Source organism: Gekko japonicus, unplaced genomic scaffold (genome assembly GCF_001447785.1).
Source record: "Gekko japonicus isolate JY-2015 unplaced genomic scaffold, Gekko_japonicus_V1.1 scaffold140, whole genome shotgun sequence".
Classification (NCBI taxonomy): Eukaryota; Metazoa; Chordata; class Lepidosauria; order Squamata; family Gekkonidae; genus Gekko; species Gekko japonicus.
Window position 1 is genome coordinate 254,355 of NW_015169781.1, and position 24,068 is coordinate 278,422.

Genomic DNA, 24,068 nt, shown 5'->3' on the forward strand with positions numbered 1-24,068 from the left:
GCAAAGGGAGGAGAGCAATTAATCAGATGCATGCAGGGAGACTGCTGCCAATGATGACGACCTTGGGTAAATGAGGAAGGTGCCTGCACGTGCTATGAGCTATGCATTCCTCAACAACCGGCTGCTGCCGGAAGTTGGGTGTAAACGCCAGGCTGGGCCTCTAATTGCCCCGTTTCTTATTCTCTCCCTCTGAGGAATGTGTGGCCACTTTCCAGAGCTGAGCTACACCTTAGGAATCACATGGCACAGCCCTCTCCTGGGACTCTCTGTTGTTTTAGAAAGGTGGTGGAGAAGGAGCAAGTCTGTACCCTTCTCCACACTTTAAGATCCTTGGGAGATCACCAATCTAGCACAGTAAGGAGAAAGGGAGCCCAGAAGTTAGGCTGTCACACCTGATATTTCTGCCAACACTTTATGCATTGGAAATGGTGGTCGATTAACCATGTGATTTTTTTTTGATTAATTGATTAAATTTGGACTTCATTGGTTAGATCTGCTATTACTTAGGCTTCTGGGGCTTGTGTTTGTAGAGTTTTATTTTGAAAGGTTTGCGCTGTGATGTGCTGACGATGTGGGCTTTTAAAAACATCTGGTCCTTAATTGTTAAGTGCTCTGACATACTAAGCTGCCTTAGACCAAGTTGGTCATAGGTCCATCCAGCTCAGTCCTGTCTACTCGGACTGCTCACTGTGATCTTGGGCAGCGAAAGGTCTTAGACCTGATAGCTGAGATTTTTTAACAGGAGATGCTGGGGGCTGAACAAGAGATGGGCAAACTCTTCTTGAATTAAAGTTTATACAATCCAGGCTGTCTTTGGATTAAGTGCTAATAAATGGTGCTGAGCACAAGTGTTCAGACGGCTTTCCTCCTGTTGTCCCACCAACCTTTGTTCAGTGCATGCCCATGTATGCTTGCTTACTGGGAAGTAAGTCCCAGTGCACTCAATGGGGCTTACTTTCAGGTAAGTGTGCATCCACACTGAATTGCAGTTCCGCTCTGATAATCCTTCTGGATAGGCAAGTGAAGTTTGCTGCCAGAAAAACAAGCCTTGGCCTTCTATGCATACAACTCAGGAGGTGGAAAACTGATAGGAAAACGATCACTTTTAAAGTGATAGGCAGAAGGACTCCGGGGTAAGGGTCAGCTTTTCCTCATACTGTTTCTGAATTTAATGAATGCGGCACAGTGAGATTTTGCAAGCTATAAGTCAACAACACTGGGCAGCATCTCTAGATTGAACGTTTTGTCTCAGTGAGAAAGGCAGGCTATAATTAAATAACATTTTTAAAAAGTTTGAACAACTAAAGAATTAAGAGGTTTTCGGAGGGAATAAAATAGTCCAAAAGAAGAAAAAAGTATGCGCTGTTATTAGTTAACGTACAGAGACTTAGGCAGTGTTTAGGGAAGAGGCATTCCTTCCTGGGCAAGATAGAAAGGGTGTTTCTTCTATAAAATTATTCCTGCCATCTTCAGTTTTTATAAAGACCTGCATTAAAAGCACAATAAATTAAACATCTGCTTAATAGGGATCACCTTTTTTTGCTATAAAGTTACAGCCAACTTACAGTGGTCTGGTGCAAGGGTGTCAAACATACGGCCCGCGGGCCAGAAGCAGCCCATCCAGGGCTTCTATGTGGCCTGTGAGCAACTGGTCATTACTTTTATTGCCAGATGGCTGAGGCTGTGCATTATGTCCCTGCAGTATATACTTTTCCAGTACTAATGAGTAATGGGTGGTGGAAGTGGAAGGGGGGCATCAGGGAGATACTTTAAGGAAATACTGTAAGAATGTAAATGCTTTAAGCATGTTTGTATTTTGAGTAAAAAATAATACCGTTAATTGGGTTTGCCTGTGTCATTTATAAAGTTTATATCTCCTGTACCTGCCATTACATTTTATGGCATACATGGCAAGGCCGACAAAGTAACATTCATGTAAGATCTGGCTCTCATAACAAATAAGTTCAACACCTCTGTAGGGTTTTAATGTCAAGCAGCATTCAGACATAGTTTGCCATTCCCTGCCTCTGTGGAGCAGTCCTGTTTAGCAACTGTGGACTTCCTTGGTGGTCCCCCATCCAAATACTAGCCAGGGCTGACCTTGCTTAGCTTTCAAGATCTGACTAGATCGGGATAGTCTAAGCTATCCAGGTCAGGGATCACTTTATTAGTAGGTTCAAAATATCTGATCAATCCAATCAATCAGCTTTGTTTAACTGAAGAATCAGTGAAGGACCCTCTCTTCTCTTTGCACAGAAGAAGAAGGAGAGCAGAGATTGGATTTATACCCGCCCTTCACTACCCGAAGGAGTCTCAGAGTGGATTACAATCACCTTTCCCTCCCCCTCCCCACAACAGACACCCTGTGAGGTAGGTGGGGCTGAGAGAGCTCTTTGAGAACTGCTCTTGAGATAACAGCTCTGAGAGAACTTGTGACTGACCCATGGTCACACCAGCAGGTGCATGGGGAGGAGTGGGGAATCAAGCCCCATTCTCCCAGATTAGACTCCCCACTCCTAACTACTACACCAAACAGGAAAAAGAGGAGTGTTCTACCATGCCTCCCTCCTTCCTACTTTTTGAAATGGTACAATTTCCCCACCATTTTGCGAGATATATTCTAAATTCCCTTGACACAGCAAATAGTAAGAGATACATGGGGCTCTGAAGCCCCAACCTTCTTCTACAATTCCTCTGAAGGCTTCAGAGATTTTACTGTTAAGTATGCATTTCCAAGAATATCTGAGTATTCCCACAAAGATTAGAATTTGTTATTTTGTTTTGGAATTTATAAACCTGCTTACCAACAAATAAGTTCTCAAAATGAAGAACGATATTAAAACACACATACAGGAACAAAAATACAAGGAAAGCTCTTCAGAAGCTGGAACCTGTCGCCAAAAGAACCTTCTGCACTCATTCTTGTGCTTTCACTGAATCACAGATTTCCCCTCCTGTCAGGTCACAGCTGACTCATGTCAACCCTGTGGGGTTTTCAGGGCGAGAGTCGTGCAGAGGTGGTTTGCCATTGCCCGCCTCCACGTTGCACCCCTGGTATTCCTTGGAGGTCTCCCATCCAAATACTAGCCAGGGCTGATCCTGCTTAGCTTCTGAGATCTAATAAATAACAACTGTGCACAGTTGTTATTTATTGGTTTTCCTTGGTCATTGTTTACTATGGACTGTATTATCGTTGTAGCTTCTGAGATCTGACAAAATCGGGCTAGCATTCCTGTACTTTCAAAGAATCACAGCATGCACACTGAAAATCACTCTCAAAGAACTGAAAGAAACTGGAGGACACTGAACAGGAAGCAGCACTAATTTCAGCCAAAGCACATGCACTCGCAAGGTCAGGAGGAGGACACAACTTTATCAGGTAAATACAAGGAGTCCAGTTGCTCCAGCCAGGGGGAAAAAAAAAACACCTCTCCATTTTATGAAGGTCAAACAGTGCCTGTATGGAAAGGGTGAGATCTGTTGTTGCTCCCAGTTATCGAAACATGGGTGTCAGTTGGGGCTTGAACACACAGTGGGTCTTGAACTGGTGGCAGAGAGTGATTGAAATGTGGAATTCACTGCCAGAGGATGTTGCGATGGCCACTGGAATAAACAGCTTTAAAGGGGGATTAGATAGATTCATGGAGGATGAGTCTACCAGTGGCTACTAGCCATGGTGACTGAGGGGAACCTCCACATTCAGAAGCACTAAAGCTTTGAATCCCAGAGGCAGGAGGCAACATCAAGGGAAGGTCTCAGCCTCTATGCCCTGTTGTTGGCCCTCCAGAAGAACCGGTTGGCCACTGTGTGAGATAGGGTGCAGGACTAGATGGTCCACTGGTCTGATCTTCTTATGTTCTTATGACACAAGAGATTTTTTAATAAATCCAGGCTGCTTGCACCCCCCCCCCCATGATTTAGCCAAAGGAGAGAATTGCAAGGAGACAAGCTGTACATTCCAAGGAAATCTCTTCACACTTATAGGCCCAGGTGGGACAGGTGGTGGTCTCGGAATACCATGCAGATAAGTCTGGTCAGGACTTGAGCAGCTCAGAGACTGTCCTGTGGCCTTCTGTGATGGGCTACCTCTGCTTTCCCCTCCACCCTGACCCACTGTATGTGCCCTAGAAATCACTTTGACAACCACAATGAAACCACTTTGACAACCGTAATGTGTCCCTGCATGGGAATTCCACCAGTGTCTATTCTGCAGTTCCATGTGAGCACAAAACCTGGCCTTAGGCAGAGAAGGTGAGCATCCCAAAAATCAAAGCTTCATTTCAAAAAACAAGACATGAGCTTTCAGTTCTCATGGCTGCAAAGACAGGTTGAACAAACACGGGCACCCTTGTGAAATCTCCTGAGGGGCTGAGCAGGTTTTTTGAGTCAACACTTTGGTGCCCCCTGAGCATCCTGTGACTGACGAAAACAGAATGCACATGGCAAGAGCATCAACACCATTTTAGCTGTATCTCACCTCTCTCCATGGCACCAGTTATGGCTGCCCATTGCTAAAGGGCTTGTGCCTGGGACCTGTGCTCCCAACCTCTCATGGCCCAAATTTAAGACTTCTCAAAGCAGAAACTTGAAGATCTGAGGCCTAGTGAGCTACCCAAGACTGCCAGTGTGTGCCTGGGGCTCAGTACCTTCTTCAGGTGAGCACAGAAGAGGAGCATGCAACATCAGCTCCCGCCAGAGGCAGGCAGCACGCAGCTTTTGCAGTGACCAGTCCAGCTATCAATATTGGGATTTTTTTTCCTTTTGCCCCTGGCTTGATAAACTCCGCTCTGCAAGTCAGCCTGCTACGATTCTGGCACAAGCTTAAAACAACTAAAGAGCTTAAAACAACTGAAGGGTTGGGAGCACACACGCCATGCCTGGATTTACATCTGCCCCCAGCAAAATCTCATGCTCTGAACTCACCTGATCCCGGGAAAAGGCCGTGAAGAGTGTCAGGAGACCCGTTTTTACAAGCTCCTCCCACTCTGCCTGGCAGTAGAAATCTTTGCTCCTCTGTCGGCAGCCAAAGAACAGGCAATTCCCTATGAAGCAACAGAGCACGGGGGCATCAGAAATGGGTCATGTTGCAATAACTGTTCTGTAAGATGATATAAATGCTTTGCAATTTGGTTTTTATAATCTGGAAATTTAAATTGAACGGCAGGATGGAAATCTCAGCAATAAATACGACAACAAGACAATTACACAAGGGTTTTGTGGGCAAGCTGATGAATGAAAGCCTTGGCTTGTTAGCAGTTGGAGGTGTGAATCTAAGGGTGTCATTTACATGAACTATATGAATGCAGGAAGCTGCCTTATACTGAATCAGACTATGGGTCTGTCAAGGTCAGTATTATCTATTCTGACGGGCAGTGGCTCTGCAGGTTCTCAGGCAGGGGCCTTTTGCATCACCACTTGCCTGATCCTTTTAAGTAGAGATGAGGGGATTGAACCTGGGACCTCCTGCATGCCAAGCAGACACTCTTACCACTGAGCCACAGCCCCTCCCATAGCTGGCTCACTCCTGTGAGGCTCTGCTTGGTTTGGGGAGGTTACTGTGCAGCCTGCGGCCACTGAAAGATTAGGCACAGCAAACTTGGGATTGTGCCTCCTGAGTGTACATTCAATGAAGAGTAGCATACAGGGGTGGATTGGGAGGGAAAAATCCCCACTGCCCGGAGGATGGGAGGGAGAACAAGAGGTTGGGTGCCTCCTTTGTTGCATGGGGGCTTGGCAGGGCCACGCATCTCCTTCCCTGCCCAAGATGGGGTGAGGGCTGCCCCTCACTTGAGGCCAGGGTGGCCCTGATGGGGTGGGAGGGCACCCCAGGCCATCGGCCCTTGGGACTTTTTACAGCAACCTTAATAGCCAATCTGCTGAGCATGGCTCCCTGTCCAATACCCCCACTGCAGCTCATGTGCACTGCATTTCATGTGTTACAGTTTAGGTGTGTACATCAAGCAGCCCCCGGGGAATACAGAAGTAGCCATTTCATTCTAGCACAAAATGGCGGCTCTTGTTCACGACAACCACATGTGATTTTCATTTTCTTCAGCATCTCACATATTTTCTTGCTTACTAGATTTTTTAGAAAAATCTCTGCCCTTCCTTTAATAAGCCCAGAGCTCATGGTGGTTCCCATGTTTTATCCTCACAACAATCCTGTGAAGTAGGTTAGGCTGAGAGAGCCCAACTGGAGGCCACCCACTAGGTTTCAAAGCGGTGTTGATATCTGAACCCTGACATGACACTGACTCTAGCCATCAATATTGAGACTTGGATAAATAGGGAAATATATTTCAGTCAGTTAAGGATGAGATGAAAATTAACCAACGATTTTCAAAAGCCCTAACAACAATACTGAACTGTTGGGCTGTGCTGTCCAAGATGTGAATAAATCCCCAGCATCTGACTGGACCTACAAGCAGATGGTGATAAAGACCACGGGACAATATCGGTCTCCCACCATCACCATAGGAGGAGGCCCCTTCTGCTGCCACTGCTTCAAAGAGTGTTCTTCAAAGCAGAATCAACAGTGCCTCCTAGTGACAATTAAGGGGGAAGGGGAAAAGATGACACAAGGTACTCCAATGTCATCCAGTTAACTCCAGTGAAGCGCCCACCCAACAGCTGCTTCCCCACCAGGACTTTAAGAACTTCTTTCCCCAGTTAAGAGCATCCACCTTTTTTGCCTTGGGCCACCCGCTCCTGTATCGCTGCTCGGAAAGGCGCCACTCCTGTGCCGGGCCCAATCATGATGGCAGGTGAGTCTGGATTGGCTGGGAACTTCATGCTTCCTTGCTTCACCCAAAGGGGCACCCTCACAGCCCCTGGGAAGGAAAACAGGAGCTCACTTCAACAGCAGGCATGCCAAATAGCAGGTGGGAGATTCGGGACAGACCAAAGGAAGTATTTCTTCACGCAGCATATAGTTGATTTGTAGCACTCATGGCCACCAACTTGGAAGGCTTTAAAAGGTGAGTGGACAAGTTCACGGAGTGCTGGGATATCAATGGCTGCTGGTCATGATGGATATCTACTTCCTCCAGCAGGAGAGGTAGTACGCCTCTTTAAATCAGCTGCTGGGGAGCACAGGCAGGAAGCTGCTGCTGCAGTCCTCCTGTTGGTGGGCTCCCTAGAGGCAGCTGGCTGGCCACTATGTGAACAGAATGCCAGACCTGATGGACCTTTGGTCTGATCCAGCATGACTCTTATGTTCTTATGAGTAATTTTGTTTTTTACACAACTAGCTACTGATCTTTGCATAAGGAGACGAGACAAAAGCACGCTGTCTCTCATAATCCTTTGAGTGCTCCACTGCCAGGACAGGTGTTTGGACAAAAGCTTCTAGCTCTTTAAGAGAAAGACAAACTCCTTTTAGAAAGGGCCGTGGCTCTGTGGGAGAGCACCTGATTTACACACAGAAGGTCTTGTGTCCGGTCCCCAGCAGAGGTATCTGGCTGGCTGCTGTGGGAGATGTATTCTCAAACAACTAGAGCTTTGGTCTGAGCCAGCAGGGCTCGTCTTGTGTCCTTACAGCCATTGAGGAGGGTATATTAATAGCAACAGTAAAGATAGCAGGAGCAGCCCCTAAGCTGCGAGCGCAAAGACCCCTCTGCTGTGTATGACCCACTCACCTCACCCTTCCTGTTCAGTGCCGCTCAACTTACCATTCTGTGGGTCAAGGGAGGCAAGCCACGATGAACAGAGGCCACGGCGAGGTTTACTAAGGCGTGTCTTGTACTGCACCACAGCCAGAAGGATCTGGATTCTGTTGGGGAAAGCCTAGGGGCAGAGATAGGGGAAAGCAGTAGAAACGGGAGCCGGGGTGGAACGTCTCAAACGGAGGTACCTCCTGAACCAGCTGGCTGGGCTAAGGGAAGTGCTCTTGAGTAAAGAAAAAAGGATCCAGTCCACAAAAGCACTGGATAGGAAGGACTTGCACCATATAGGTGCAAGTGAAGGTGCCAAAAAGGGCACCCGGGGTGAACAAGAGATTGGGGTACCTTCCCTACAGGAAAAGCATTCGGGGCAATTTTTTTCGTTTAAAAAATTTAAACCAAGGGCAGATATGATAGAATTTTATACATTTATGAATGAGAAGGAGAAAATTGATAAGGGCTGTTGTTTCACCTCTCATAAAAAACAGGGGCATCCAATAATGGTGATGGGCTGGAGATCTGGGACAGAGAAAAGAAAGTACATCTCACTCTCAACCCAATGCACGATTAACTTATGGAACTCACGGCTACAAAACACAGCAATGATCACTAATTCAGATGCCACTGAAAGGAAACCAGACAAATTCAGGAGGAAGGAGAGGTCTATCAATGCTATTATCCATAATATTTCAGTGGAATAGATAAAACAAAGAAGAAGAAGAAGGAGAGAAGAGATTGTATTTATACCCCGCCCTTCACTACCCAAGGAAGTCTCAGAGCGCCTTACAATCTCCTTTCCCTTCCCCTCCTCGCAACAGACACTCTGTGAGGTAGGTAGGGCTGAGAGAGCTCTTTTGAGAACTGCTCTTGAGAGAACATCTCTGAAAGAACTTGTAACTGACCCAAGCTCATACCACCAGCTGTGTGTGAAGGAGTGGGGAATCTAACTCCGTTCGCCCAGATTAGAGTCCACACTCCTAACTGCTATACCAAACCACTACATCAAAGAGTCCTGATGCATCTGCTAAAGTGGGTTCTGATGTGTGAATGTTTATGCCACAATATTAGACCCAAGACATTTCTGAATGCAGCAGACTAACTCGGGTACCCCTCCAGAGTCTATGTTCACAGGCAGTGTCTCTCTGAGCACCCGTCTCAGGGGGTGGGGGAGCCACAGAAGGTCGTTGCCTTCAGGCTATAGCTGTGGGCTACCTAGAAGTGTCTGGTTGGCCACTGTTGGAAAAAGGACACTGGACTAGATGAACCTTTGATCTGACCCAGCTGGGCTTCCCATTGTACACAGGAGAAGTTCTCCTCTCTCTTGCTCGTGACCCTCTCATCCAAATGTGACTTTGCAATTTGGTATCTTGAGTAGGGGCTGCACATCATCCCCCCCCCCGCTCTACAGATGCAGACTGCTGCTACAAGAAGTAAACGGGTGATGTTGAAGTAGCCGTGTTTGCAAGAGAGACATGGAAACACATCCTAAGGCAATATTGAGAAGCCAGAGTCCCCCCCACCTCACACTCAGAGCACAATCTCCATACCCTTTATTAAGACCAACCAAATGACGCTTGCCACTGTGCGTGTGCTTTTCAGTTCACTAAAACCCCTGGAAGCCATTTGCCATCCTGCCTCTTTAAGCATTATTTTTAACATCCAGTCTGATGAAGGGTTTTAGTGAACTTGAAGGCTCGCACAGCAGTATGTGTCATTTCGCTGGTCCTAATAAAGAGTATTATGGGGGCTGTGTTCTGATTTTTTTTGGACATTACCTTGGGACATTACCACATGTGGCTGCTGAAAACTTGCCTCTTGAGTGCCATCTTCTGGTGAAATAACAAAATAACTGTGCCCCTGAAGTTAAAATGCAGTCTCTTATTTCTCCCCTCAATTGTATTTTAGGTGTAGCTCATATAAAATGCATATAATTGTGCCAGTTTATATATGGCAATTACTTAAACAATAGATGCTGAGCTGCAAGAAACGCATAGCTCTTAGTAAATAAAACACAAATATTGCATATTTTCAATTGTACAACTAGAGGGAGAAGAATCTTTAACTCATCTCCTTCGCAAAGTAGCTAAGATCAGCTGTGCAAAACTTGAGTTGTCAGATAGCTCAGACCCACTATATCCTTGCAAGACTTGAGCTCATTATTCAGCATGCTAGAGTCTTGCAAGGCTGTTGGGCCTGTGTTACCTAACAAGGGAGCTGTTACAGTTGGCAGCAGAGGATAGGACGTGCAAGAATGGGTTTAAAAAGGGCAGGAAGGTACCGGCTGAATATTAGGAATAACTTTCTTACAGTAAGAGTTGTTCAACAGTAGAATCAGCTGTCTAGGGAGGTAGTGAGCTCCCCCTCACTGGCAGTCTTTAAGCAGCAGCTGGACAAACATTTGTCAGGGATGCTCTAGGCCGATCCTGCACTGAGCAGGGGGTTGGACTAGATGGCCTGTAGGACCCCTTCCAACTCTGTGATTCTAAATCAGGTTGTTAGGAGACAAACTAGATGAACAGAACGGTGTACATCTTGTATTTCTTCTTCAGCAAGATGTTTTCTGCCCCTGTTCATACAGCTTGTTTCCTATGCCCCAATCCAACAGAGAAAAACAACTCTTAAATGGGTATGACCAGGATTTCAAGCTCAGCAGTCCAAAACAGTTCAGCAACAGAATTCCCCCCCCCAAAAAAACAAGGCTGAGGCAAAAGTTGTCTGACTAGATGATACAGGGTGAAAGATACAGACACCAAGTGCATAATTTGGCCCTGGAGCATCAGATTGAGATGCCTGGCAAAGTCTTACTTTAGGATGGCATCAAGGTCCCCAGAGCTTTGCAAGACTGGTTTAGGATGGCATCCCTCCCCAGTGGTTTGCAAGACTGGCATCTACTGGGAGCAGGGCTTTCTCCACGACTATCCCAGTGCGCAGAATACTCTTCCATCTGTCTCCACCTCTAGTCGACTTTGGGGACAAGTGAGTAAATTTCTGCTTCCCCAGGGATTAAACGCTGAAAGCAGAGGATGTTTAATACAATGAAAGTTCTGCTAGGTGGCCTCATTGCTGCTGCTGTAGCCCTGGTTTTTAAACAGCATTTCATTGTTTTACTGTTTTCAGGGTAATAGTTTTATTGTAATTTTTAATGGTTTGTAAGCTGCTTTAAAACTCAGTGAGTTGTGTGATATGCCTCTTGTCAACAAAACAGATCAAACACTGTCCCTTCCTTACCAGCATCGAGGAAGCAATTGAGAAGGCACGAGGCCTGATCCGTGGGATGAGGTCAAAAAGATAATCGCATGGGATGGCACCAGTTGTGTGAGGAAAGTCATAGAGCACCTGGAGTGGGGAAAGGAGAGGAAAACAACATTGGGTTTGTTAGTGCAAAAGCCCCACCCAAAGCAGAATCACACAAATGCAGCAAACGCCCCAAGATGCAGAGCAAAGGCTGAAGGACCCAGAGAGAGCTGTGGGGCCACCCTACCTCAAGAGTGGTCCTGCGCGGCCGGTTGCAGTAAGCGTAGAGTTCCTCCTGGCCTTGCGCAGAGCTGAACTCCTGCAGCTTCTCTTTCTCCAGTTCATCGGGTGAGAAATAGGAGAGGAGCTCGAAGAAAGAGCGTCGAGGGATGCAGGATATATCCAGGTAGCGGCTCACCAGGTGACGCACGCTGCACGGCTGGGGCAGGAGGGCAGGAAGGGGAGTGTCTGAAACGGCACAAGAAGGAAAACACATCAGCATCTCTGGCAAGGTACCAGCAGTCCCCTAGGTGGCCACCTGCAGAAGACAGCCAGAAAAAGGTTCTGTTCCAGAATCCTTCATGAAGCCAACTTGGGCCAGTTGGAAATATTTCCAGGAGAGCCCTCAGGCTTCACTTCAGCCAGTGAAAAAGAACAGGCTACGCAGATCTCAGGCAGTCGGGTACAGGAGAGCAGTAGTCACCCCACACTGAAAGAGGCCCAGAGAGGACTGCAAATGGCTTTCCATGGTCATGTGGTTGGGAAGAGCATCAGGAAGCTGTCCATACTTGACTCTGTAGGTCTTATCACAAAGTGCTTGTCAGGATCCAGGTGCAGAAGATTGCAGAAGAGCTGCACATCCTCAGGAGCATTGCGTGGCTGGATCATCACCACATCACCAGCAGCATACCTGTGGGGAAGAAGCAGCACCTGAGTGTGGCTTTTCCCACAAGGGGGCCACACTCCCACTGACAGGGAGGGCATTAGAACAGGTGAATATCCCCACACTTCCACCAAACCCACAGGGTGAGATTACACCAGCCACTGTTTCTTGGTCTAGGTGACCTCCCAGGGCTCTTGTGAGAATAAAACAGAGGAGGAGAGAACCACGGACTCCCTGGGATGAAGGGTAAGATAAAAGTGACAATAGAAGAGGATGATAGAAGAGGAAGGGTTCTGAAGGCTCTTCAGCGCCTGTTCTCAACAAGAGAGAAGTTGCAGACAGGAAAGAAGGATTCTGCAAGAGAGAACAAAGTACCTCTCCTCTTGGACAGCTTGTTCTTGTGAATGTTATTAGAGCTGGGCCTACCCCATCTCCTTCCCAGCACGTCCTGTCAATATGGGAGTGCTGGCAAGTCACTGTAGCTAAGGGCTACTATAGCTGAGCTGCTGAAGGCCAGGAAGTTCTGTCCACCCCTCCTCCTCCCTGCAGGTATAGGGCAAGCTACTGACTGTGATGGACAATGGATTCAGGACACACACAAAAGACTTCTTCACACAACGCATAATTCACTTGTGGAACTCACTGCTGCTAGCTGAGATGGCTTTAAAAGGGGACTAGACAAGTTCGTGGAGGATAGCCTATCAACAGCTGCGAGCCATTGTGGCTAATGGAACCTCCGTGTTCAAAAGCAGCATACCTCTGAATGCCAGCTGCTGTGGGCAGTGACAGAACGAAGCCTGGGCCTCTGTAGCCCTGCTATGAGCAGTCTGGGGGCATCTGGTTGGCTGCTGCAGGGAACAGGATTCTAGACTAGGCAGATCTTGGTTCTGATCCTGCAGGGCTCTTCTTTTAGTCTTCTTTTTAAATTATTATTAGTAATAACACAAAACAGTATAACAAAACCAGCATCTTTATGCCATTGTGAAACTCAAGATGGCTTCCTTAGGATGTTCAGGATGCCTCCCATTAAGGCATTAGCTAGATCCAGACATGCAGAGCTTCACTGGGCTTGCTGTATCAGGTACCCTCCAATCGACATTCCATTTTGACCCACCTTATACAGACTGGGTCTGTGATTCTGACAAACCAAATAGAGCCTCCATGATTCAAGGCAGTGTACCTCCAACTGTTAGGAGCTGGAAACAGAAGAAGGCTGCCACCTTCATGGCCTGCTTATAAGTTCCCAGGAGCAGCTCAGCTCTCCACTGCAGGGAGACCAGCACACCAGACCTGATGCTCTGATCCAGGAAGGCAGGGCTCCTCCCTAAACAACCAAACAAAGGGGTATCCTCACATGAAGATGCAGAAGTCCCTTAAAAAAGGTAAAGGTAAAGGTTCCCTTGCTCGAAAGCCAGTCGAATCCGACTCTAGGGTTGCGGTGCTCATCTCCGTTTCAAAGCCGAAGAGCCAGCGCTGTCCGAAGACGTTTCCGTGGTCTACCCATAAACTGCCTTGACACAATGCTATCACTCTGTGTAGAATGCCCATTGCCCTGGGCATGAGATTACATTGATTGCATTTTCGTTCTGCTTTCTGGCCAAAACTGACCTTTAAAAAGGCTTACAGCAATCGAAAAATACAGATATAACTAAAACAGAATATAAAGGTGTCCTGGGACATAGTGGAGGGCTAGGTTCAGGCACAGCAGTAGAGTGTCTAGTGGTTCTCCCTCAGCCTCAGGAATAGCAGCTGTAACTGGGAGGAAGAGACCTCCAGCCAGAGTTGCTCCCTGCACTAATTCTATGCCTGTTCCCCACTGCTTCCCAAACAGAAGCCCTAGAGAAGGGACCCTCTAGAAGCCCCAAATGGCACAAGCAAATGGAAGCTCACTCCATTCCAGAGCCTGTGATATCGAACTCAATGAGGCGGACGTCCTGGAAATGAGATTCTGCCGTCACTCTCTGATTGGACACCATCCGGGCAGAGAAAGGATGCAACTCCGAAGGGGCTTCTCGAGTGACTTCCTCCTGTTGCATGGGACCAGAATCCTCTTCCAAAAACTGAAAGGTGAATTTGGGTGGCAAACTGGAGGAAAGAGAGCAACATGGAGGGAATTAAGTATAGCCCTTTTTATTTTGTACTCTGTCTCCGTTCGAATCAGCCACAAAGAACCAGTTCCTTTTCCTACAATTCTACAAAATGCAGACCCACAAGGTAACAACAGGAACCTACAAAAGCATGCAGATTCAGATTATAATCCGTTAGAGGACATCATCTGTACTATTTTTTTAATCAAAACTCGCACCAGTAAAAGAAGCCCTGTGCCTGGATAATATATTTGCACCATGTATTCTGCTAGCCATGGAAAATAATAATGAGTTATGCAAATGTTGTGGCTGCCCCCTGACTTTGGGAATACCTAACGTATTCTTTCTTCTGACTCCCAAGATGTCACATATCACCAGGCTTACAACCTATCATCTGGTTTACAACCAGAAGGGCTAGAATCCTGAACACACAGAACTGCCTTATACTGAATCAGACTGTTGGTCTTAGTCAGTATTGTCTACTCTGACCGACAGTGACTCTCCTGGGTTTCTGGCAGAAATTTTTCACATCACCTGCTACCCAGTTCTTTTAACTGGAGATGCCAGAGATTGAAACTGGTCCCTTCTGCATTCAACGCAGGGGTTCTGCCACTGAGCCACAGCCCCCTTGCTTCTTTAAAAGTAAAACTGGAGACAACTAAAGGCAAAATTCTTACAACACTGGTTTTCCTCTGTACTTACATGACATCTGGACCAATGACATTAAGGCCGGCAGGAAGAGGATACAAAGCTAAGATTTTCCGCCACAAGTCCAAAAGCCAGGGATCAATTACTGCATCTGGGCTGTAGAAAACAAACCAGAGATGGGAGTCATTTTGGATGAGGGAAGGAGCTACCTAAGCATACTCAGTGTTTGATCCTAGATGCAATTTCAAATAGCAGACTGTATGAACCCCAGAAGACAAGGATCTCCCACAGCCACTAGGATTGTGTCTTTCCATGCTTGCAAGATACAAAGACGAAACATACATCTGAGCCCATGCAGACTGCCTTTATCTCCTTAGTACCCACGGCACCTACCTTCCCCAAATGAAGCTAGGAGAACATCATTTTTGTTCTTTCCTCCCAAATGGGGACTCATCTTACATTAAAAAGGAAAACTGTACAGCAGGAAAAATCTGACTAAATGTCTAAGATGGTTTGTTTCTGATCGGGACAGAAGCAAAACAGATGAGGTAGCAGGCCCCTCTCCAGTGCAGAAGTGTCCCAGCTCCAGTGACAAAGTGTCTGGAACAAGGGAATAAACTGGCGAGTTTAGCACACGTGTGAATTCAGCAGTAAAGTGAGGAAGCCAGGGCACTAGTCTTCCCATATCTTTAAAAGGATAAGCATACTTTCCACAAACAGATCTACAAAAAACAGGAAATTTATTTTAAAAAGGGATTTAAAAAGAAGCAATTATGAAGGTAGAATGTCAGCAGGGGGTTGGAGGCTATCCAGTCTATTGCACATAGTGCAACGTGTATGACTATCTGCCAGCTGGACAGAAGCCGTGGGTGTGTGCTCGGTGCAAGGAGCTCCTTGTCCTCAGGGAATGAGTTTGCACTCTCGAGGCCAAGGTGGCTGACCTGGAGAAGCAGAGACAGTCAGTTAGGCACACAGATAAGGCTCTTGGGGACTTGTTAGATGTGTCACATTCTGAGAATGGCAGTCCTGCCACTGTCAGGGAGCATGAGGGTCAAGGGGAAACAGGGCATTGTGCTGAAGAAACAAGGAATGTTCCCTCAGAAGGTACCTCTTCTACAGTTGGGGAACAGGCATCCTTTCGCACCAAGGAACCGTCCCTGGGCAGGGAAGGAGGGGGGCTCCTGGTGGTTTGATCCATAGGCATGTAGATAGATGGGTTGCAAACCAATGTACTGACCGCATGGTGACTTGCCTACCTGGTGTGAAGGTAGCGGACATTACACGTGGACTAGATAGGACTGATGGACAGTGCTGGGGAGGAGCCAGCAGTCATGGTACATGTTGGTACCAACGATGTGGGGAAAAGTAGTTGTGTGGCTCTAGAGGAAAAATTTAGGCTGCAAGGCAGGAGGCTCAAGGCCAGGACCTCCAAAGTAGCCTTCTCAGAAGTCCTGCCTGTTTCACATGCAGGGCCAACTAGACAGACACAAATTAGGAGCCTCAGTGTGTGGATGAGACGACGGTGTATGGAGGAAGAGTTTTCTTAGGCACTGGGATGCTTTTTAGAACAAGCAGGACTTGTACAAAAGAGATGGCCTCTCCACTTGTCCCAAGAAGGAACCAGGCTGCTGGTGCTTAAACTCAAAATTGTGGTAGAGCAGTTTTTAAACTAAATCCTGGGGGAAAGCTGACAGGAGATTAAATGTCTCTGGTTCGGGATGGCTCATCTCTAAGAGGTGAAGGCACGGCTGTTAGTGTTCTAGAGGGGGGTGGATTAGCCTCTGTCTTCATTGTGGAAGATGAGAGGTGCTTGCCCACTCCAGAACCACCAATTTCAGGAATTGGATTGAGGTGGCAAGAGAGGAGGTCCTACAGCTGATGGACAAATTAAAAACTGACAAATCACCAGGCCCAGATGGCATACATCCAAGAGTTCTGAAAGAACTCAAATGTGAACTTGTGGATCTCCTGACAAAAATACGCAATCATTAAAATCTTCCTCCATTCTTGAGGACTGGAAGGTAGCTAATGTAACCCCATCTTTTAAAAAAGGTTCCAGAGGAGATCCGGGAAATTACAGGCCTGTCAGTCTAATGCTCATAGTGTGTAAATTGGTGGAATACATTATTAAATATAGAATTAGTAGGCACACTGATGAACAAAAGTTACTGAGGAAGAAGGAGCAATATGGATTCTGTAAGGGAAGATCGTCTCACTAAACTTTTACAATTTTTTGAGGAGGTGAACAAACATGTTGACCAGGGTGACCCAGTAGATGTTGCTTACCTAGACATCCAGAAAGGTTTTGATACATGGAACTATATTGTCTGGCATATGGATGAGACCAGGGACTTTTATTTATATACTGCCTTTGTCCCTGGAAAGTGCAGCAGTGGAATAGTGCTTAATGCCATCTGGTTAATTGATTCTGATGTGCTTGTTTAGTTTTAATTGTTAAATTGTTGATGTTTGTAATCCACTCTGAACCAGAGAGCACTGTGAGGAGCTCCAGAGAGATCTGTTGAGGCTGGGCAAGCGGGCATCAACATGGCAAATGAGGTTCAGCCAGGGCAAGTGGAAAGTAATGCACATGGGAGCAAAAAACCCCAAACATAAATATATGTTAATAGGGTCCGAACTGGTGGTAACTGACCAGGAAAGAGACCTTGGAGTCGTGGTAGATAACTCACTGAAGATGGTGACTCAGTGTGCAACTGCAATAAAAAAGGCAAATGCTATGCTGGGGGGTTATTAGGAAGGGGATTGAAAACAAATCAGCCAGTATCATAATGCCCCTCTATGGTGCGTGCTCATTTGGAATATTGTGTACAGTTCTGGTCCCTGCACCTCAAAAAAGATATAGCATTGGAAAAGGTGCAGAAAAGGGCAACTAAAATGATTAAGGGGATGGAATACCTTCCCTATGAAGAAAGGTCAAAGAGGTTAGGGCTCTTCAGATTGGAGAAATAATGATTGAGGGGTGACATGACAGAGGTTTACAAAATTATTCATGGGATAGAGAAGGTACATAAGAACATAAGAGACGCCAATGTTGGATCAGGCCAAAGGCCCATCCAGTCCAACACTCTGTGTCACACAGTGGCCAGAAATACCAGTGCCATCAGGAAGTCCACCAGTGAGGCCAGGGCATTAGAAGCCCTCCCACTGTTGACCCCCCCCAAGCACCAAGAAGACAGAGCATCACTTGCCTCAGAGCCCCTATCTATACCTTGTGGCTAATAGCCACTGATGGACCTCTGCTAGAGAAAGAAGAATTTTTCAGGTAGAGAAAGAAGAACTTTTCTCTCTTTTTCACAATACAAGGACTCATGTGCAATCAATGAAATTAATAAGCAGTAGGCTTAGAACAGATAAAAGGAAGTACTTCTTCAGTCAAAGAGTAATTAACACATGGAATTTACTGCCCTGGGAAGTGGTGACGACTACAAGCATAGACAGCTTTAAGATGAGATTGGATAAATATGTGGAGCAGAGGTCCATCTGTGGCTACTAGCTACTGAGTACAGATGGAACACTATGTCTGGGACAGTGATGCTCTGTATTCTTAGTGCTTGGGGGGCAATAGTGGGAGGTCTTCTGGAGTTTTGGCCCTGCTGATGGACCTCCTGACGGCACCTGGTTTTTGGCCACTGTGTGACACAGTGTTGGACTGGATGGACCACTGGCCTGATCCATCATGGCTTCTCTTATGCACTTATGCATGTGAGTTCACAAAGAGGGAACAGAGGAAAAAATCCCTCATGACCAGGCCCTCATAGAAGCCCAGCTAATACCAAGCCCAGGGTTCGCAGGAGAAGCAAACTGCAGCTGCCAATTCTTACCCCAAGTCGTGCTGGTCGTCTCCTAATGCCACGGGCATGATAGGGTTGCCCCCGAGCTGGAGAAGCCTCTTGTGCAGTTTTTTGGCAATAAAATTGAACCTGGGCAGAGAGGACAGCAGTGCAGTTAGAGGAGTCTGTGGGAATCAGCTTCTGCCCATCATTCCCAAAGACCTGCATTTGCTCCTGGCGACAACCACAGCAGCTTGAAACCTTCCCCAACCATTCTGCTTGTACTTCTCTCACAGATAAAGAAACTGAACTCACTTGGGATATGAGGAATCTCCAAGGCCCAGGACCGCATAATCCATCTGGCACAGGGAAGTGGCAGGTAAGCTTTTTCGGAAAAGGAACCTCCAGAAATTCTGAACATTAAGGGAATGGGAAAGATACAAACAAAATCAATCCACTGGGGCCTGAATCATTTGTAGCATCACACCCTATCTCTGTTTAGGAAGCGAAGTCACACTGCTAGCTGTCTACCAGGCAGGATTCTTTCTCAGCCCTGCCAGCTATGATTAGGAGATGAGATTCTTTCCCTGCATGATACAATTAATGGTCAAATTTTGAGTAAAGAAGCTTCAAACTTAGAGATAAGATAGAGTGCTGCGAAGCACTCAAGCTCCAGGCAAACTCAGTGGATCAGCTTGTTCTAGGACCCAACTCAATTGGCTATTCCTCTCCCAGGTCAGATTGCCCAGTAATCCACATCATGGCACTAAACGGGATACCTTCATATTATCAGGAGGGTCTCCTTGACCTGTGGTCGCACAGACAAACACAACCAGTGTCTCATGGATCAGGTTTGCCTTCATTAAAAAAAAAACACACATAGGCAAAGCAGGTCATTAATACAGTCATTAAAACAAATTAAAGTACTTGCATATGTAACAGAGCATTCAAAGGCTAGTCTCAGTGGCTGCATTTTAAAAAATAGCTGATTTTTCAGTAATATGTATATTTCCATCAGCATGAAAAAGAATAACTAGTTCTGCTGAAAGGCCTGGTACCCTGGCCAAAAGTGCAGCAGTTACTTCATCACTGACTCTTTCAGAGTAACTACAGAACAGCAATAAAGCTGCTACAGTGTGTATCTCCACTATACCACAAGGACATAATCACTGTTTTGAAGGGATTTGCTTGCAGCAGCCTTCAAAGATGGCAAAACATTACAACATGCTAATGTAAAAACTCCCCTATAATTCCATACACAAGATTCTTCAATAATCTGCATAATTCTTAAGTATTGGATAAAGAAAATATTTTAGAAATGGGCAAACTAAATTGGAGGATGCAATATAATGTCTAGTTCTAAGCAATGGGGAGGGGTGCCCTTAAGTGTTGTGGGGATGACCCTGAAAAGCAAAGCAGATTAAATTCAGTAATGTGTGAAAAGAAAAATCAGTTGCTTCCTCCCTGACCTGGATAGCCCAGGCAAGCCCCATCTCATCTGGCAAGTACCTGGATAGGAGACCTCCTTGGAATACAGGGAGGCAGGGGCAGGCTTTATTCAGCCACCTCTCTGAATATCCTCCAGGCCTCCAGTAGGAGTCAGTCAACAGAGGTTGCCGTGACTTCCAGGTACACACATACTCACACTCGCACACACACATGTGAAAAATACAGAAACAAAAAAAAATAATCAGTTGCTTTCCAAGAAGTCTATCCCAGACACCCTCATTTTTCAGGAAGCAGGGCAGCTAATGTGGATCTTTACAAGATGTACTATTACCCCCATATTGCAGATAGGCAGGCTGAAGGTGTAAAAGCCACTGAATGAGTCTACAGTAGAGGTGAGAGTCAAACAGAAAACTTCACAACCTTCAGTGCGGCACTCACCATACTGTAGCTGTCCAAGGCCTCAACTTTGCACTGGAAATGACGCCGCTTGGCTTCCCGGCCAATCCTCTCAGCGGTATCTTCGGCAGTTCCAGTCTGGCTCCCAAAAAGGACAAGGATCTTCCGTGCTGCCATCTAAAGAAAGCAATTGGGGGAGGGGGGATGACACACAGCAGATGAGGAAAACCCTTCACCTCTGCTGGTATTTTATTAAAAGCCAAATATTTCCCCAATTTTTAAAGAGGATGGGGGAGTTCATAGGTATCGATTGCAAATGAAGGAAAATAGAATGTAAACCAGCTGCACCTAGAATATAACTTGCTGCAAAACAGGATCCCTTGGCTTTGAATTCTACACCCCACAGAGGCCAGGATCAGAGGCTGTGAGCACAGCCACTTGCTCGCAGGAAAGCAACAAGGAAGGTGCCAGCTGCTCCCAAGCAGAGCCTGCCTTCCTTGTAGCGATAATAGCAGAGAGAGATTTTGGGAGCGCAAACATTCCCATTTGCAGCTTTCAAGTGGCTTCTCTTTCTGATCTGCGCAGATTGGGCCATGCCTTCTGGGAGAGTTTAGACTCGTTGTACTGCTTTGGTACAGCACCTTTTTAAAAACAAACCGCAGAGCTGGCAATGCAGGTCTTTGTTTCTTACAGAACTGTAATTTAGCAGGAATTGGCAACCTCTGGTCCCAAATGGAGTACCACAAGGCCTGCCCCATAAGATCAGACCACACCAATGCTCCCTCTAAGCTGTGGAGTCTTATGAGCAAAAATTCTACTGGCATTAAAGTTGTGAATGAGTGATTTGGCTACTGCATACATTAGCTTGCTCTGGAGCCATCCGTCCTGAGCTAAGGCAAAAATGTGTGAGCTGGAGGCTAAAAAACAGAGCTAGCTCACACTAACTCAGCTTAGAGGGAACACTGGACCACAGGCTTATCTAGTCTGGCATTCTGTTTCTGAAAGAAATGCTTCTAAGAAACCCACAAGCAAAAAAGAACGAGGCAACAGCCCTCTGCTGCGACTTCTCTCCTGTGACATACTACCTCTGCACATGGAGGCTCTGTTCTGCTATCATGACAGAAGTTGACAGATCTGTCCTTCATAAAGTTGTTCAATCACTTGGTTAAACACATCTAAACTACTATAGCAGCCTTCAGAAGCAGTGTTCAAACAGATCACTTGATGCAAACAGGATTTGAGAAAAATTCTAGGCATCTAAACAATGAATATTGCACCCAAAAACCTTGGCATCTTCCCTCCATCTCTCCTGAAGACTTGCACCTACAGATCTAAGACTGGCTCCTAAGAAGGAAAATGATCCTGTCATCTATAGAATATAAAATATTTTTGCAAGTCTTCAGTGTGAACATATGTTCCCATATGAAGATACCTTATGCCACTGGCATAAGCTGAGTATCGTCACTCTGACTGGCAGTGAATTTTCAGGGTCCCAGACAGAGAGGAGAAGCCAGAGTAGCACAGTGGATGGAGTGCCTGGGACACCCAGGTTCAAATCTCCAATGTGCCATGGAAGCTCACTGGGTGACCTTGGGCCAGACACTGTGTCTCTCAGACTAATCTACCTCACAGGGTTACAGTCCCAATAAAATGGAGGAGGGCAGAATGTTGTGAGCCCCTTGGGATCCTCCCATGTGGCGGAAACAAGGGCATGAATGAAGTAAAAAAACATAAATGTCTTCCCCAACACCTGCTACTTGAGATACATCCACTGGAGATTCCAAGGATTGAATTTAGGACAGGTGCTCTGCCACTGAGTTATTGCTCTTTCCCCTTCCTTCTAGAAGCATTGTCAAAAACAGCCCCATCAGTCAACTTTCCTTGGAGGGAGAAGTCATTATTCTTTATTGCCTAGCACAAATCCAGATATGCAGGTTCTTCAACTGGAACATCCTAGACATAACCACTTAGTTGCTGTTTATGGCCTCTCTGCTACAGAATCTGCCCTTCTCCCTTGGAATGTGCTGACTTTCAAGATCTCGAAAGAAGGGCACTGAGGAGGCTGCATTCTTTTCCATCTTGCACAACTATCTGAGGTAATAAGTAACAGACATTCTGTTTACACCAAAGCCACTAGCCAGCACTTTTACCACGCTCTAAAAACTTAAACAAACCAAAACATACAATCAATTAGCACAGAGGAGGGAAGAAGCAAGCACACTGCTCTGCACTCTAGGAGGAAAAATTATAATAAGAGCATAGTTCAAGTATTCAAAGCACTTCACATACAGTATCCCAGTAACCCTTACAACCATCCAACAAGGTAGGTATACTTCATGTTGCAGATGTGGGACCAAGACAGCAAGAGAGGCTTGCCATAGGCCACAGTGACTTCATGAATCGAGATGTCAAACCAGGATATCCCAGCTCTTTGTCTTAACATATATTCTATACCTGTCTTCTTGTGTAGAAACACTATGCAACAAAGCAACTTCAAGCCAACTTTCCAAATGCACACACACCACCACCTGGATAGCTCCATGTTTCACACATACATGAGGTAGAGAGTCACAGACTGACACTGACATTGAACAAATGCATAGAACTGGAACACTGCAAGAGACTTTGCAAAGTAAAAGACAATTCCCTTCTTTGCGAACATCTCAGGGTATTCTGGAACCAACACACAACACTCAAAATCTTGCCTTCTCCCACACAAATACTGGTCAAGTCTAATTATTTGGTCTCCCAACTAACCACTCCTGGTACAGTACTTTGAAAATGTAAACTGTGACAAAAGCTTCATGAGTTTGTCCTCAAAACAACATGAAAAAGATGCTGCAGTTCTCATTTTATAGATGTGGACCTGAGCTTTAAGGGGCAGTGACTTTTGCCAAGGAGTTAGGGCAGACTTGGTCCAAAGTCTCCCAGACCTGGCTCTGTTTCTAGTAAATCACAGGAATCCTTTTTCTCTCCTATTAACACGATCATCCCTCCCTTTTTCTGAGCTCCTACACTGGCATGTTCTGAATCAGATTCAAGCATTTACCATTCAAGCTCTCCATCTCCCTGCCTCCAACAGTATACGTAACTCCTTCACCTCCCTTTTTTTGGTTAAGAGACTCTCCTACCTTCTTGCTTCCTTTCCCTCTTCCATTATGTTGCTTCCTCTGACTTGCATCATTCTCTCCTCATCTCAGCTTCTTAATCAAACTGTTCCCTTCTCATTCCTGAATCTGCTCAGATTCACTGCAGGTGTCCCCCACCCATTATGATAACTATCAAACAAAGGCCTATGAGCCAGCCTTCAGCTGTGCAAACCGATAATTCATCCAAGCTTTCCTAGCAAAGGCCAGTAGGGGGGGAACTTCCTGAAGGTTCTCACTTTTACTTAAAAGCAAAAGTCCCAGAGGAAGGTTATAAATAAAAATAAAATAATAATAATAATCTGATTCTAGGAGGGCTGAAATCATTGACCATAATAGCGCAAATCTGCATACCTACTTGTTAATAGCAGCAAGAAGATTACCATGAAAGTAGCAACTTTGCTCTCTAAAACATAACTTTAATGATCAGCACAGACTGGACTTTGCTTTTCCATGCTTTATGAACTGCTTTTTGCTTATTAAGTCTTTAAAAAATTATTACCACATTTATTTACAGACTATATTCATAGAATCATAGTATCACAAAGTTGGAAGGGGCCATACAGGCTATCTAGTCCAACCCTCTGCTCAAAGCAGGATCAGCCTAGACTAGAGCATCCCTGACAAGTGTTTGTCCAGCCGCTGCGCCGCTGCTTAAAGACTGCCAGTGAGGGGGAGCTCACCACCTCTAGGCAGCTGATTCCACTGTTGCACAACTCTTACTGTAAAGACGTTTTTCCCTAATATCCAGCCAGTACCTTCCTGCCCTTAAT

General features: G+C 46.0%; 1 protein-coding gene across 2 annotated transcripts in view; it reads right to left on the bottom strand.

The window, feature by feature from the left end:
* Positions 1–24,068, bottom strand: part of LOC107115172 (NADPH-dependent diflavin oxidoreductase 1-like) — a 31,419-nt gene that overhangs the window by 6,475 nt on the left and 876 nt on the right. The window contains exons 2-13 of one of the 2 annotated variants that reach the window (XM_015416803.1): positions 20,192–20,326; positions 19,084–19,161; positions 18,620–18,717; positions 18,356–18,454; positions 14,568–14,669; positions 13,669–13,863; positions 11,684–11,805; positions 11,143–11,363; positions 10,890–10,997; positions 7,671–7,785; positions 6,684–6,830; positions 4,924–5,042 (exon numbers count right to left, since the gene is read on the bottom strand). In XM_015416803.1, the coding sequence (XP_015272289.1) occupies positions 4,924–5,042; positions 6,684–6,830; positions 7,671–7,785; positions 10,890–10,997; positions 11,143–11,363; positions 11,684–11,805; positions 13,669–13,863; positions 14,568–14,669; positions 18,356–18,454; positions 18,620–18,717; positions 19,084–19,161; positions 20,192–20,326 (1,539 nt within the window). The remainder of the gene's footprint in view (positions 1–4,923; positions 5,043–6,683; positions 6,831–7,670; positions 7,786–10,889; positions 10,998–11,142; positions 11,364–11,683; positions 11,806–13,668; positions 13,864–14,567; positions 14,670–18,355; positions 18,455–18,619; positions 18,718–19,083; positions 19,162–20,191; positions 20,327–24,068) is intronic. The other variant, XM_015416804.1, reaches the window with a different exon arrangement.